Source organism: Stegodyphus dumicola, chromosome 2 (assembly GCF_044657685.1).
Source record: "Stegodyphus dumicola isolate Sdum_Otavi_A_Nest chromosome 2, ASM4465768v1".
NCBI lineage: Eukaryota > Metazoa > Arthropoda > Arachnida > Araneae > Eresidae > Stegodyphus > Stegodyphus dumicola.
In genome coordinates, this window is record NC_140769.1 from 153,841,575 (window position 1) to 153,858,384 (window position 16,810).

Below are 16,810 nucleotides of genomic sequence, written 5' to 3' on the forward strand. Positions count from 1 at the left end.
TAGTAAGTTATAACATCTCTGTTTTACTCTTTCCCTGAAACTGTACAGTCATCAATCAGCCAATGGGCATCAGAATTTTGTGCACACTAAAATGCAGTGAAATAAGCAAGTTTTTTCAAAACTGATGCAGCAGTAAGTTCACCCAAGAATTTTAGAAATATTTTAATATAAAACCTGATGTGCGAGGCACTGCAAGATCATAAGAGGATGGGTCTGCAGATATTTTGTTAAAATGTTTCGCATAATATAAATTTCATGATAATAATGAAAGCCATGAATCTAAAGGTTTTTGCATATAACAAGTGAAAAACGATATTTTCCTACTGGTGGGATATGAGAAATACTAAATGAAGATGATATAACTGAAGTCACACACTGCAATGACAATGCATCAATCAATTAATGAAATTGTAAATGTGTGTAGTATGGTTTTAAATCCAGAAAATATTGGCATTTGGCTTCAATTTCACAATTTTCAATTCAATTTTGGTCAAATTTCAATTTCACGCAGTACTTTTTAAAAAAACTTAAAAAAAAAAAAAAAAAAAAAATTTATTTGTGCGAAATACATTTTTAAAAAGTAATTATACTTATTTGGTGCTATTCCATTAAAGGGACGTCAGTTAAAAATGCGCCACTAATTGTTGCCAAGTATACAATTATAAAAAAATTACAGAGTTCAAAAGACTAAAAAAATTACTTCTGTAAAAAAATAAAAATAATAAAACAAATAAAATAGTATGGGTACCACATCCAGCTTTGGGGTCTACAAAATTATACCTGTGATACACAGTTGAAATGTTCAGAATTCTTAATTCCTCTTTCTAGCAGTCTGAAAATATTATACTGCCATCCACAATATTTTGCTGAATGGCAGTCATCAATGTTGTAGATGAACGATCGGGGACGGTGACCAGAAAACATTCCTTGCTTTCCTGGCATAAACACCTGAATACACATTGTTCTGGAAGAACATATCCAATGTTTTTTTTTTTTTTCCTTTCATTTTGGGAAAAGACGTTCATCGACTTCTATGATTTTGCTGGCTCTGCCTTTTTTAGTTCTTTTAAGAGACATCAAACTATTTGCACATACCTTCTTCAAGTAGTTATTCTAATGTACTGTCCTATTATGGCTTTCTAACTGAAGTTGGTAAAATTCAATCAATGTCAATTATTGACACCGCAGATACATAAAACGAATGACATTGAAGAAAGAAAGACTCGAGCCATTAAACTATGTTTTGATTCTCAATCCTTTTTTTTTCACAGCAAGAACATACTACAGTCAAAAGTTTTTAATACGGACTCGCCATGACTTTGGCGATTACGGATTATCGATTTTTCCGGATTATAGATCATCAGTTTAAATCTGGTAAGATGGCAAGCAGAAATTATAAAATTAAAAATATGAAACCGTAATTTATGACATAAAGAACAATTACGATCTAAAAGGTATCAAAATTTACAAAAAAAAAAGCTTAATATTTATTTGTTTACTTTATGAAACATTTCTTTCAATGTAAGTTGTTTAAGTTGCTTCATTTTATGTGATAATACTTTCTTTTAATTCTATAAAGAGGCATAATTTCTTGTTCAGTTATAAAATTCCGCTGCTGTTCAAGTCTTATAATTGCTGTGTCGAGAATATCAACTATTTTGTCAATCGAAATTTTTTCGTTTTCAATAACCTCTGTGTCACTTTCTTCACTATTGGAAGTGAATTATAAGGACGAGGAATTTGATTTAAATCATATCAAAGATGGAGTACATCGAGATGAAATACTATATTTAGTAAGGAATTATAAGCCAAATAAAATAAAAACCTCTGCCCTGAAGATAAGGATAGTGCTCACAAATCAACTTCCAATTCATTGCACGCCGCGATGTCCCCCCTTCCCCCAGAGCAGCGTGAAATTGATAAACAGATTTAGGAATGGTTAGAGAAACAAAGGATATGCCTTTATCCACTTTTTGTTTGATAAACATCGAAACATACTTTTGCTTTGTAGATCCTTTGGCAGTTCCAGCATAGGAAATTCTATTTGACATAATCGAAAGTTCAAGCTTACTTTCATAAAATTGCTCTAACAGTCTGCAAAAAATAATAAGCCGAATCCAATTAGAAGATTAAGGAACAATGCAATCTGCAACATTAACTGAAATAGATAATTTTAGCTTAGCTTATACTGTCTGTTATACATTAAACGCGTTACTTGACGGTTTCTCCCGTAATATTGTCATTTTAAATCTCTCCCTGAAAACAGACAGACCCGTGATTTTGTTAGACTTCAGAGAAATGTAAAAAACGGATAGCCCGGATTTTTGTCTCACTTTCACCCCCAAGTGCCTAAGGGAACAAGCGTCCCTCCAACCCTGATGACAATAGTTAATGAATGACCCTCAATAGCGCGGGAAGTTTTACGATCAAGAACTCTTCTTGATGTTTTACCATAACGGCGACCTTACACTGGTTCTAAAGTAATAAGAAATTTGTTACCAGTTAGAAAGTTAATGGAAGAGGAAATAAGAATTTCTGTTTTAGATGTTGTTTAAGAAATACAAAAAAATAAAAAATAAAAAAGGAGATCTTTATAGAATAAGCTTTTATTTATAACTCAAATGATTAATAAATTAAAAAAAAAGTAATTTAGCTATTTTCTGCTATCGGAAGGTATTCAGTAATGCATGCATGCGCGTCGTGTACGTGTCTGTGTATTTGTATGTGTGTAAACACATGTATATGTTCGTATGTATATATATGCGCATACATGAACACATACATCCGTATATACATGCATACATACATACATTTTTTAATCTGATCCCGACAACAGAAGAGTACTGTAATTTATTATACAGATTAATAGGAATACAAATTTAAATAATATTCTCTACAAAATTCATTTACAAATTTATATCATGAATAATAAAAAAAAGTTGTTCCCTATATATATTTTTGACATTGGAAATCGACTGTTTGATATCGTTATTTACGTGTCTGTCCTTTTATAATCCTTGATATAAATTGCACATGAATATTGTAAAGAAGTTTAATTAATCTCTTGTTCCCATTAAAATATGCCACAAATTATTTTTCCCTTTGGCTTATTAAGAATTTTAGAAGTTTTGAATAAAAGCTTATGTTATAAAACTTTTTTGATTTTTTTAAAATTTTTATTTTAATCTTAATAACTGATTTTGGTACTATTCGGTTTTGAGGGCCGTAAAAAATCACCAAACTATTGTTGATGCCAATGCTGCAAAATAATTGTGGCAACCCTAATAATTGCGGCAAGAATGGAAGTATAATAGTAAATAATTATTTAAGATTGATGTTTTAATTTAGATGAAAGGTTAATTTGATAAAATGCATTTTTCTTATTTTAATTTATATGATAAAGACTAAACATGACTGAATGGAAGCATAAGAGTAAATAACTATTTCAGATCATTATTTTAATTTATATCAAAATTGCTAAACATAACTGAATGGATGCCTGCATCGCTATTTCGCTACCGACTTATCGCTTAAGCATAATTTCATCTCATTGGTTGTTCAAACGTAATTTTCTATAATGAATGATGCCTTTTCCTTGAAAATATTCTCGGTAAAGTGCAGAATCGCTCACTTATTTGTTTGCCATTTTTTGCAAGCGTAAAAACAATTGGATTTTTGTCAATTTTCTTTTACTTTTTAAGTGAAAATGGGTCGATGTGTACATAGATAAAGTCAAGGGTGTGCGCAGTGCCATTTTTGTGCAGTTCTAGGATTTTTTTTAAAGTGAAAATAGGTTATGTGCACATGGATACCGAGTATGTGCAGTCCTTAAAAACACGTCAAGCAGTGGGTGATTCTGCACTTTACCCAAAATTCTATTGCCGACTTTTTGTCATGGGCAATTTCCAAATTGTTAAATCCATAAGATATCAAAAAAGGATTTAAAAATTAAACTAGTACTTCAATGGTGTCTTAAGAAATATAGAACTATATAAAACGCAATCTGAAATCAGTGCGTACGCTAGATTTGGCGCTCTGTTTAAATGGGCGCGTTTGCTAGATTTGGTGCTTTTGTGCATACATTTTCGCTGCAATTTTTTTACGGCCCTCGAAACCGAATAGTACCCTCATTTTCAATGAAAATTTTCAATTGAAAATCATTTTGAAAATCAATAAAATTTTTTTACTTCCAATAAAGTAAATGAATAAGAACGAATAATATTTTTTTTTTTTTATTTCCAATAAATGCCTCAAATAATCGAAACCATTTTCTGACTTTTCACTCAGAACTTGGAAGTTACGTTAATAATGTACAAATTTTAATTAAAAGAATATTTTACGTCAGCGCAAACGTTAAAGTTTTGACTTTAGTATTTTGTCTTGCAAATGAAAATATGTGCAAAAATCGTATCAACATTAAATTTTAAAAAAATTTAATTTAAAAAAATTTTAAAAAAATTTAATGTAATTTTATAAAACTTGTTTTACCATATTGTATTATAATCTGCATTCAATATGTTTACAAAATATCGATAGCTTATCAGGAAGTAGTATAAAAATCTTTTCACGACCTTCTGTTCACAGCCCCAAATACCATGTGTGAACTAAATATGTGCTACTTCTTTGCTGAAATATTATGCTGTTTGAAAGAGATCATCAGAAGAAATTTCGCATATTTTTAATTATTATATAACAATCATACTTCGTGCATTTTGCAGCAATTATTTCATTTAAAACATTTTTTTTGCCTCTCCCACACTTAATGATCTTATCACCATTCTGATGAATCTCGAATGCTCTGAAAAACCAATTTTTAGTAGGTTCTCATAAATTTAACTTGATAAATACTATAAAAATACAACTGTTCCTGTATGAGTACAATTTATCACCCGATGGAAAGGTTTTGCTAGATTGCTTTAGTAATCGGTAGAATTTTACACTGATTTTAGGTTCTTTTTTCTTAATTTTCAGTTACTGTTGCCCTACCATCAACCTCTCGAGAGGACTTTCGGCTCGCTGCATATTTAGAGTGCCCCCATGCTGCACGGACATTATATACAGTGGATGGACAAAAATATGGAAACACCTTGTGAAATGCATGTTTGAAAAGAAAGATTAATTTTAATGAAATATGTAGGTGGCGCTGGCGCCACCTATACAACTTCGTAAATGTGCTAAACAGTTCAGTTGTTGTTGGAGTACTGTTATGTGAGGTTGTCATTGCATTATGTCAGAGTTAACAGACTTCGAACGTGGGCAAATTGTTGGAGCACGTATGGTAGGTGCTTCCGTAAGCAAGGTAGCCGAGGTGTTTAGTGTTTCAAGAGGTACTTTATCGAAGATTTATTCCGCATATTTGAAAAGCGGAAAAACATCATCTGCTAAATCACAGCGCGGACGAAAGTGTGTCCTGAGTGATCGTGACAGACGATCATTAAGGGCAATTGTGACGAAAAATAAGAAGACCACAGCTGCAAAAGTTACTGCTGAAATGAATGTTGTGTTACCGAACCCTGTGAGTACCAAAACAATTAGAAGGGAGCTTCATAAACAGGGAATTGCTGGCCGTGCTGCAATTGAGAAGCCACTCATCAGTGATGCTAATGCCCGTAACAGGAAAAGTTGGTGTTTAAGTCATAAAGCCTGGACTATAGAGCAGTGGAAGCGAGTAATATGGTCTGACGAGTCTTCTTTCACACTGTTTCCCACTTCTGGCCGAGTTTACGTCTGGAGAACGCCATCTCAAGCCTATAATACACAACAGTGAAACATGGCGGGGGTTCTGTTATGGTTTGGCAGCCATATCGTGGTTTCCTGCTAGCCCCATGATAACTGTGTCAGGGCACATGACTGCCAAGACTTATGTGAACATTTTGGCCAATCAAGTTCATCCCATGGTACAAACTTTGTTTCCCGATGGTGATGGTGTCTTCCAAGACAACAAAGCCCCTGTTCACACAGCTCACATTGTCCAAGACTGGTTTTCTGAGCACGAGGATGAGTTGTCCCATCTCCCCTGGCCACCACAGTCACCAGACCTGAATATTATCGAACCTTTGTGGTCTACATTGGAACGGAAAGTGCGTTCTCGTTATCCACCGCCAACATCATTATCTGAACTTGCCACCGTTTTGCAGGAAGAATGGTATAATATTCCCTTGGCAAACATACAGGAACTGTATTTATGCATTCCGAGAAGACTGCAAGCTGTTTTGGATGTCAATGGGTTTCCTACACCATATTAAGCAAAGAAACATGCTTTTTTAAAGGTGTTTCCATATTTTTGTCCAACCCCTGTATTTACAAACATTTATTCTTCTCCGGGTTTCGAGCCAGACCCTTCAATACAGCTGTTCAGCGACGCTAACCACTATACCAGCTGGGCTGCAATTTTCAGTTGTTCATGAGTCCACTAAAAAGCTCTGCTGCTTAAAATGTCAATTGCTTAAAAATATTTGCAGTCTAAAGCAAATTTGATATTTACATGTTTTTACCTTAATATTTCTTTATAAAGATAGAATGATAGCTGTCAATACAGATGAGTTTAATGTATTTGGATTACGGCAAAGCACACAGTTGTTTATCTGCCCAAGAGGAAGGAAACTTTCTAAGAGGATCTGACTTATATTCTCATTCCACTTCTAAAAAAGCCAAGAAAACTTCCATGCAGCCAGCTCGTTGGCCAGGATTTGAACCTGTGTTAGCTGTACTTAGCGATTTTAGATGCTCTGCCAGTGGGGATCCGGAGTCTTATTTAAAATCTTGTTTCGAAATATTCTACCCTAATTTAGTGTGATAGTTGTTGTAGTATGAGGGTTAGAGTTATTTAAATATAACAAAGTATATGAGAGGTATGGGCCTTCGTGGAGCCCTTTCAGTGGGAAACTGGGCTATACATGTAGAAAACCATGAAAAACAAACGTCTCTGAGAAACAGAACTGATCATTTTCCTTTAATCTGAAATCTAAAACAAACAAGATAGAAAAGAGGGTTGATCTTTACATTATGGTAACTTGGCATTTTTTTGGCAAAAATTTGCCGACCAACTCTCCTACAGCAACCTTCTATTTTTTTTCCCCGCCGCCATTTTGTCTTCACGAAGTAAAGACATGTTTCTTTTCTTTTTATCTACTGAACACTTCTTCCAACAATCTACTAGCCGAATTACACTTATGCTAGAAATTTTATCTAACAAAACTGCTTAATCATGACAAATATTCACTGCAAAATTGGAAAAAGTGCACAATACCTTACTCCTTACGCGTTTTTCAAAATAACACATACACATAAACCATGTACACGCCGACTTATTTTTACTTAAAAAAACATCCCAGAATTGCACAAAAATGGCATTGCGCACACTCTTCACTATATCCATGTACACTGCTTTTTTCTCATAAATTAGAAAAATTTCACGAAAATACATGACAATTTTCTCAATCTTTAAACCCGGTAAAAAGAACATATATGAAATTACCTGATTGCGAAAAAGTAATGAACATTTCCACATATAAAATAAATAAAATATCCAAAAACTTTTACCTCTAAATCATCTATTACATTATACATGTCACCAACGAATTCATACCGCAACCATTACAAATACTTAGTGTCAGATATTTAAATTATTTCCATGCACGTTTACTTCAACTAAAATGTATACCAAATTCCTACAAACATAAAATTCACAAAATAACTATCATTTAATTAAAATATAATTAAATTCAAAAACACTACTTAAAATATAAATGAGCACATACATTAAATTAATACATACATAAAAACCCATTTCGAATTCACTTTAGTTACGGCCATGGGATCCAAAAATTCATGAACACTGTTTCACACAACACAGAATAAAGCCAAATACAAAATTTCCAGATTTTTCCCCGATTTCCCCCCTTTTCCGATTAAAGAACCGTAATTCGTCCATTAATATCACATGACATATCCCATGATCTCTCACTTCCCTCACACAAAATAATGCGTAATCGGAAGTGAGTACTGCTCACATTATTACCAAAGTGCCAGGTAGTAACCTTTATCGCCTTCAAAATGTCGCCAAACTACCAGTTACCATATTGTAAAGATCAACCGAAAAGAGCGCTTTTCGGAGGAGCTGTATTCAGTATACGAAATTGATTTAAAATAAGCTGTAAGCTTTTAGTACAGTTTTGTACAAGCAAATAGTAGTTTGCCTATGCTAACTGTCCCAGTGGATTGAAAAAAAAAGTAGTTTAGCTTTCGTATGTAACTAACATGCAGACCAGCATACAGAGTTCACCCTGTATCATTCTCTATTAATTCATTAAATGAAGATTGGATCATCAGATAAATTTTGCTTCTTCCAGTGCCAGTTACAAATCATACAGCTGCTCAATAACATTTGAACTATATCATTAATGTTGCATATTGCTAAAATGTACTTGTTCTTTAAAATCCTTGATCTGTTCTATAGTACCGCAGAAGTTTCAGAAATGAAGTACAATTTAAAACTACTTAACACTTCTATGCATATAAAAATGTAAAACTGTTTAAAATGCATATCGTTTAACGCTTCCTGTTTTATTTGAAATAATATTTAAAAAATAAAACTCGTGGTTGTTAGGACCCAAGCAATACTTAACGGGATAAAGAACCGTGGTTTGATAATGCTTAGGATCATGCATTCAGTTTTTGCCGTTTTAATAAAATCCATTATGACACTCATGCTGGTAATTATAAACTGCATTTACATATACCGAAATCTGATTAATACACTAATATCACAGAATATATGCTTGTTATGTTCTGACAAGTTTTGTCAAGATACTAATTTTTAGTTCATATACAAGTTGTAAATTCCCTAGCCAGATTCCATTTTTATATAAATAGATGCATAAAGGACAAAATGGAACAGTTAATTTCATTTTTTATTCTTTTACAAAATTTAATTCTTTTAGATATAATTTTTAACGGTTAACGATATTCTGCTAAGTTATAATATAAACATTGGTTGATCTTTACAATATGGTAACTGGTAGTTTGGCGACATTTTGGAGGCGATAAAGGCGACCTGGGACTTTGGTAATAATGTGAGCAGTACTCAGTTCCGATTACGCATTATTTTGTGTGAGGGAAATGAGAGATCATGGGATATGTCATGTGATATTAATGGACGAATTACGGTTCTTTAATCGGAAAAGGGGGGAAATCGGGAAAAAATCTGGAAATTTTGTATTTGGTTTATTCTGTGTTGTGTGAAACAGTGTTCCTGAATTTTTGGATCCCATGGCCGTAACTAAAGAAAAGTTTATCGGACACGTAATCAAGATTCTGAAGAAGATGAGGTAAGTTAGTATTTTTAATTATTTGAGGATATTATTTTTATGCATTGTTCTAAATGTAAGGTGCAAGTAAAGGAATTTGGTATTATTGGGAAAATTGTTATTAGCAATGATTTAGTTTAAAGTAATTAGGATTGTAAGGTAATTTTTATTAATTTAATGTATGTGCTCATTTATATTTTAAGTAGTGTTTTTGAATTTAATTATATTTTAATTAAATGATAGTTATTTTGTGAATTTTATGTTTGTAGGAATTTGGTATACGTTTAAGTTGAAGTAAACGTGCATGGAAATAATTTAAATATTTGATACTAAGTATTTGTAATGCTTGCGGTATGAATTCGTTGGTGACGTGTATAATGTAATAGATGATTTAGAGGTAAAAGTTTTTGGATATTTTATTTATTTTATATGTGGAATTGTTGATATTTGGAAAGGGTAAATACTTTTTCGCGATCAGGTGATTTCATATATGTTCTTTTTACCGGGTTTAAAGATTGAGAAAATTGTCATGTATTTTCGTGAAATTTTTCTAATTTATGAGAAAAAAGCAGTGTACATGGATATAGTGAAGAGTGCGCAATGCCATTTTTGTGCAATTCTGGGATGTTTTTTTAAGTAAAAATAAGTCGGCGTGTACATGGTTTATGTGTATGTGTTATTTTGAAAAACGCGTAAGGAGTATGGTATTGTGCACTTTTTCCCAATTTTGCAGTGAATATTTGTCATGATTAAGCAGTTTTGTTAGATAAAATTTCTAGCAGAAGTGTAATTCGGCTAGTAGATTGTTGGAAGAAGTGTTCAGTAGATAAAAAGAAAAGAAACATGTCTTTACTTCGTGAAGACAAAATGGCGGCGGGAAAAAAAAATAGAGGATTGCTGTAAAAGAGTTGGTCGCCAAAAAAAAACGCCAAGTTACCATAATGTAAAGATCAACCTAAACATTATTACTACTAATAATTTATATCCTAATTTAATAATATTTATATCCTAATTTATATCACTCAAAACAAAATTGGAAAACTCATTCAAATCAAATTTAATCAAAACATTTTACGCAGTTTTGGGAAAAACGAATTTGGGGGTTTGATTTTTAATGGTGAATTCAATCATTAAAACATTTTTTATGAGTTTCCTCATTCATATAAAATTAGCAAAATAATTTATTAAATAATTTTTAGATGTAATAGTATTCTTGTTTATCTTTTGTTATATGACTAAAAATAAATAAAAAAAGCGGCTGGTATTCAATATTTATTTTTATTTCTTTATTTAATTACAAAATACTTGGCTATTGGTACTTAAGACATAGTCTCTCCATATTATCACTTTTCTATTAGGCCTTGAAATTGTGTTAAGGACCTAATAGAATTTGGAAAATCCTATGATTACATAAAAGTGCGGGAGGTGCTAATAATGGCAAATTTTAAATGAAAATAGAAATTTATTTAAATAGACTACAACAGAATAGAAATTTATTGAAATTGACTATAATTCCCAGAATTGCACAATGGCATTGCGCACACTCTTCACTTTATCCATGTACACTGCTAAAGTCCTAGCTAGTGACCTTTATTGCCTTACCAAAATGTAGCCAAACTACCTGTTACCATATTCCAAAGATTAGCCAATTATGGTTAAAGTCCAATGTAAAATTTAAGAAGAAAATCAGATGTGAAAAATAAATAAATAATATGCAATAAAAATTTAAAGTGATTAAAAAAAATTAGGGCTAAAATAAAAGGCAATATAAGTTGAATAATATATTTATACACATGCCAAATGATTACTAAATAACACATAATCTTACTTATATTAGTTATACAAAAACAACTAAAGACAGAAATATGTCAAATAAAATCAAAGGAAGCACATTTAGAAACAATAATTTATAGCACATTAAAAATTTCCCGCCTTTTAAATAAAAAATAGTTTTCCTTCATTTGGATAGATAAATTTAAATCATTTTAAACTAATTTTGAAATCCTTTCTGACACATGACACTAGTATCGTTTATCTAGAAGAAAATAAGATCACCATAATGAATGTACATTTCAATGAAAAAAGATCACCGATTACAATTTTCAAATACACTCATTTCAGCATACATTTCTAATGCACATATTTTCTATGAAATTCACAAAACTGCAGACATTGATTCAATAATTAGTAATAATTTAATTAAACAACACAAGCAGAAATTTTTACGAAAACATACAAGAACAAACATTTCCCACACATACTTACCAAAAATAACGTCAGATTAAAGTGAACGAAAACGGCACATAATATGCATTGACAGAGTATTATTTATGCACAATCACCATACCCCAGTGCATTAAGATATATCTAATCAAGTGATTTTCATTATCGCGTTGGATGCGCTATCGAGAGATAACGATCTAATTCTGAACAAAACAATAACATTATTAAAAAAGTTAAAAATATGTCTCACGATAAAAAAATGAATGACTTTCAGTATATTGTTGAGTTTATTAATCGGAAGCATGCACTAATATAACATAAAACACATACCCATGTTCAGCACTTCAACTGGTGCCTTTTAAATTAATTTCACCATGGAAACTAAAGAGTTACAAATGAAAGTTGCAAAATACGAATATCATGTCACTTTTTCAAATTAAAAAAAAAAAAAAAAACATTGAGATATACCATAAAGAAGAGAAAGTAACTTTAAATTTAAACTTCTATCGAGTTCAAGTTGAGTAACAAGGTTTCTTGATTTTACTTTTTAAAAATAAGAATATGGCTTTATTAATATTTATTTTAATATTGCTAAAGCCCGGTAATTAATTCAAAATTTAACTTTTACAATTCATTATATGCTTGAAGCATAATTTTTAATCATGAATAACTGAAATGAATAATTTCAGTTTCTAATACTCATGCTAAATGGTAGGCGGAGATCTACAGTGCTAACATCACATTAGTAGTAATTTGGGTAAACACTTCTTAAAATTATTTTTATTTTTGTACAATTTACACAATACTATCGATTTTAATTATTTAAATTCAGTTTTGCATGCATTTTGAATTCAAATATGAAGAACAGAGGTGAAAAAAAATCCATACTATGGTTTTGAATTTTTTATAACACAAGTGAGCAAATTATTTGGTAGGTGTATTGTGTATTTAATTATGGCAAAGCGCACGAGGGCTATCTGCCTAAGTGGAGTGATGCCTTCGTGGAGAAGTTTCTAAGGGAAACTGGCTTACATACACGTTGCACATGGGGAAAACCACGGAAACGCCCATGCCGCCAGCCCGTTCGCGGGATTCGAACCTTGGACCGAACTACCAGTGTTCAGCGACTTTACCGCTCGGCCGCTAGTGTGCACTAGTTATTTGGTAGAATTGCAACATATCAGCAAGACATAAAAATCGTATACTTTACCCAATTCTCTGGTGAAGTCGTAGCGTTTTCAGCTTATAGTTTCAACTTATAGTACTTTTTAATACGTTTTTTTTTAATTTTTAGATTTTTAATGTCATTTTTGGAACTACTCTTATAAGCGCCCTCAAGTCGCCAAATTTCTCGCCAAACATTTTTGGCGAGAAACTTCACGATGCCATATTACTATCTAAATTTTTTGCCTACATTTCGAACTTTAAGCCTAAAATGTTTCCAAAAACGCGGTTTTCGCACATGCAAAAACCACGTTTTGAACACACAATTTAAGCTAAAAATCCGAAAAAAAAAAAATTTAGATAGAAAAAAACATAAAGTTTCTAACCAAAATTATTTGACAACAATCCATGTACACAGCGATGTGTTTTAACTAAAAAAAAATCTACGAATTGCACAATCTAGGCAGCGAAAGAATCTATGAACTACTAACATCTTGCTTTAATAAATTAACATAACAATAATCAATTTCAAAGAATACCATGTACACAGCGTTCTCCTTCAACTTTAAAAAAACATCTACGAATTGCACAATCTAGGCAGCGAAAGAATCTACGAACTACGCACACCTCGATTCAATAAATTAACATAACAACAATAAATTTCAAAGAATACCATGTACACAGCTTTCTGTTTCAACTTTAAAAAACATCTACGAATTGCACAATCTAAGCACTACGCACTAATCCCCAAAATAAACTAAAATAATTAAAATAAATTTTAAACAATTCAACAAAACAACAATAACGATAGAAATTCATACTAAAAAAACAATGAACATAACATTCTACAAAATAAGAACAAGAATAAAATAAAATGTACTTACCATGAATGAATGCTTTGTCGAACAGCAGAAATACCAATTTTATGCCGCCACGTAATCACTATCGTATTTTTATGACAGCCAGACGCACTATCCAGAAAATTCATACTATGGTTCACAAATAAATGTTCAAACCTTCTTTTCCTAAATCCTTGTAAGATTTCCAGCCATCCGAAAAAACAGTTGTACAAGGCTCAATCCACTGTTTAATACACTGCATCAGCATTTCGTTACTTCTATCATGCACAGCCACTAAAAATAATCTCCCACACCCTCTTGCAACCACGTCTCTCATTGCAACATAGGCCATTTTAAAACACACGCGACACGAACCAACCAGCAATTAAAACACTCCAGGAAAAGAGTATTTAAAGACAAAAGAGTTGCCATACAACACGCAATCGCGCCAAAAACCAGCGCAGAACACATATCGCTACATTTGGTGACCTTAGGGCGCATATAAGAGTAGAGCCTCATTTTTTTGTCATGTCATTTTATTGCCATATTTTTAGTGTTATGTTGTCCATTTATATATGTATGTACGTATATTTCCTAATAAAAAGTTTTTCATGCATTGCTTGTTTTCATTTATATTTAAATTACTTTGTTCATGGAAATTATTGTAATTCTGCAGTTATGTTAATGATTTCTACTTAGATTTAATCAATAAATAAAGTACATAAGAATTTTCGTAGAATTATGAAAAATGAATTTTTATCTTACACATGTGAGCTAATCCATATTATTTAACTTTAAAATTTACTTTATTTTTTGCATATGAGACTTGGAAGTAGAATTAGCATATATAAAAATAAGTTATAGTCTAAAAATATATGTAAACATTTATTCACCTGTAATGATTAATGTACAGGAATTTGTATGCATATAACTTCTCAAAAGTAAAAACGTTATAAGCTAATTGAAGATGTTAAGCTTTATTCATAATTTGGGGTAATAGGTTAATTAATTAATTAAGCTCTTCATAATTTTGTAATAAGAAATATAAACATTACTATGTAATATAAACATAGAAAAAATACTGTGAGATAGTGATAGTGTTAAGTATTTCAGAATATTAAATATTGTAACATGACACCGAATTTCCAATATTTTAATGTGGATGTAATTTTTTGAAGTATGTATTTCCTTAGATTTGGAAAGAAATCTGTATGTCTAAACAATGAAGATATGATTGTCTTTAAACTGTACCTTTTATTTCACTGATGGTTTTCTTTGATTCATAATCTTCTTCATTACCAATAAATGTTTTTATAAGTACCTAGATAGCAAATCTAAAACAGATGTATATGTCATATATTTAAAATCACAATAGCATGTTAAAAAGGTGTGTAAAACATTTTTTCAAGAGATAATATTAACCAGAAATCTAAAACTTTACCTCAGCCATAAACTTTACATACAGTAAATACCAATTTTCAGTTTGCAAATAAGATAAATATTTAATATAGTAGAATAAAATAAGTACATAAACAATCGCACCATGAAGGAGTGAGCAGAGTACTCCTTGTAATGCGTGTAACCCGAATATCGGGCGATATCTCGCTATGGAGAAGAGCGAACGAAGAAAGGTTTAGTCCTTTTTTTGTGAGAGTGGGAACCGCTTTTTATTAGAGCGAAAAGTCGCTCCTTGGAGGTTGGTGCCATTTTGGCATTAGAGGGAGGTGGGATATCACTCCTTTGGATTCGGATCGAATTTAGAGTGTATATATATATTATCGACAAAGTATGAAATCCGGTATTCTATAGAATACCTAGGCATTTTATAGAATGCTGAAAACTGGCCAGCAGTGTATGAAACGATTAAACATTACACATTGCCTAAGAGCGGCAAAGCATGAAATATAGAAACCGACAAAGTATGAAATGCATCTCCGATTCCTTTCGAATATCACATGGCAAGGCATGTGACTTTTATTCCTCTGCTCAGGTTCAGAATTTGCCATCTGCCTTTTGCCCGAGAGTTTGTACTCGTATTTTCTACAAACTCGTTATGTCATGTTTAGTACTTTCCCAGTACCACAACACATACTCATGATTGAACTACCTTGCACTTCTCCGTCTGTTGCTGCGCGCTTTCTTGTATGGCCTAATCCTAGGCTTGTGGCCTCTTGCTTGCTCCCCTTCTACCATCATCTTAATCGTACAACTTTACTATGTCAGACTAACTAAAGTCATGTGCCTCTTGGCAATTCTTCAAGAGCTGGAAACAGCGCGCTACCCCCAGCAATAATTGTTCGGATCGGATCGGATCTGCCTTTTGCGCTTTGTTTTTGGAAGTGTAAAAATACGCAATTTTACTTCAAAATTTGTTCAACAAAAACTACTTTTATATTGTGCAGCATGAAAATGGAAGAGCAAGATACAGTATTGGAGAGGAGTCACAGTCAATAGACATCCAACGACGATTCAAAAATGAACTCTCTAAGCATCGAATTATGCTGCAAAAAGCAGATTGTTCTTAACCGAAACTACTTACCAAAAGTTAATAGATTATTTCTACCATATGAACCAAAAAGCAAAATAAGAAAAAAACTTTCAGGAAATATTTTTAAATTTGCCTTTCGCATTTGTTGCCGTATGTCTATCATTCCAGATATAAATAAAGCTACATAAAAAATAATATAAATCCTCACATTAGAAATGTAATTAATTATAAGTAAATATGAAATTTTTCAGACATGCGTATTTGTAATAATATCACAACATCCGGTTAGAATTCGTTTTCTTCAGTGCTGAAATTTCCTTTTCGTGTAACGGTCAAATAATCATCCCAAGATTTTCGTCTTTACGTCATTAGACGGGGAGAGGGGAGGGAGGACTTCCAAATGAAGATTTTTGGTAATTTCCAGCATAATTTACCGAATTTGGACGATTTTAAAGATATTGTTTGATTCCTCAGCAATAGCACAGTTGATAACAATAATAGATTTTTAAGTCCTTAATTGTTAGAAGCTCCATGATTTTAAGTAAGGTCGGATGTCTAAATCAAGCAGAATTTTAAACAAATTTAATGCAAATTTACGCCATCGGATAGACTGGATGATCTTGGGAGAAGGGGGAAGATGATTCCATTCTGTGCACTTTGTTGCTGCATTCATTAACAGGAATTCAGCGTCTAATTTCAGATACGGTATTTGTTTCCCTCTAATTACATTTTTTTTTTCCTTTTGTAAACTAAAGAATACAAAATAAAATGCATGAAAGGTATTTTAA

At 31.9% G+C, this 16,810-nt stretch overlaps 1 protein-coding gene across 4 annotated transcripts in view; it reads right to left on the minus strand.

The window, feature by feature from the left end:
- Positions 1–12,044, minus strand: part of LOC118199480 (caspase-3-like) — a 43,302-nt gene extending 31,258 nt beyond the window's left edge. For 2 of the 4 annotated variants that reach the window (XM_085811309.1, XM_085811307.1), the window contains exon 1: positions 11,862–12,044. In XM_085811309.1, coding sequence (XP_085667435.1) covers positions 11,862–11,865 — 4 coding nt within the window. In that variant the 5' untranslated portion in view covers positions 11,866–12,044. Of the gene's footprint in view, positions 1–11,573; positions 11,711–11,861 lie in introns of those variants that run through there. The other 2 variants (XM_085811310.1, XM_085811308.1) reach the window with 1 other exon arrangement.
- Positions 12,045–16,810: the final 4,766 nt, after the last annotated feature.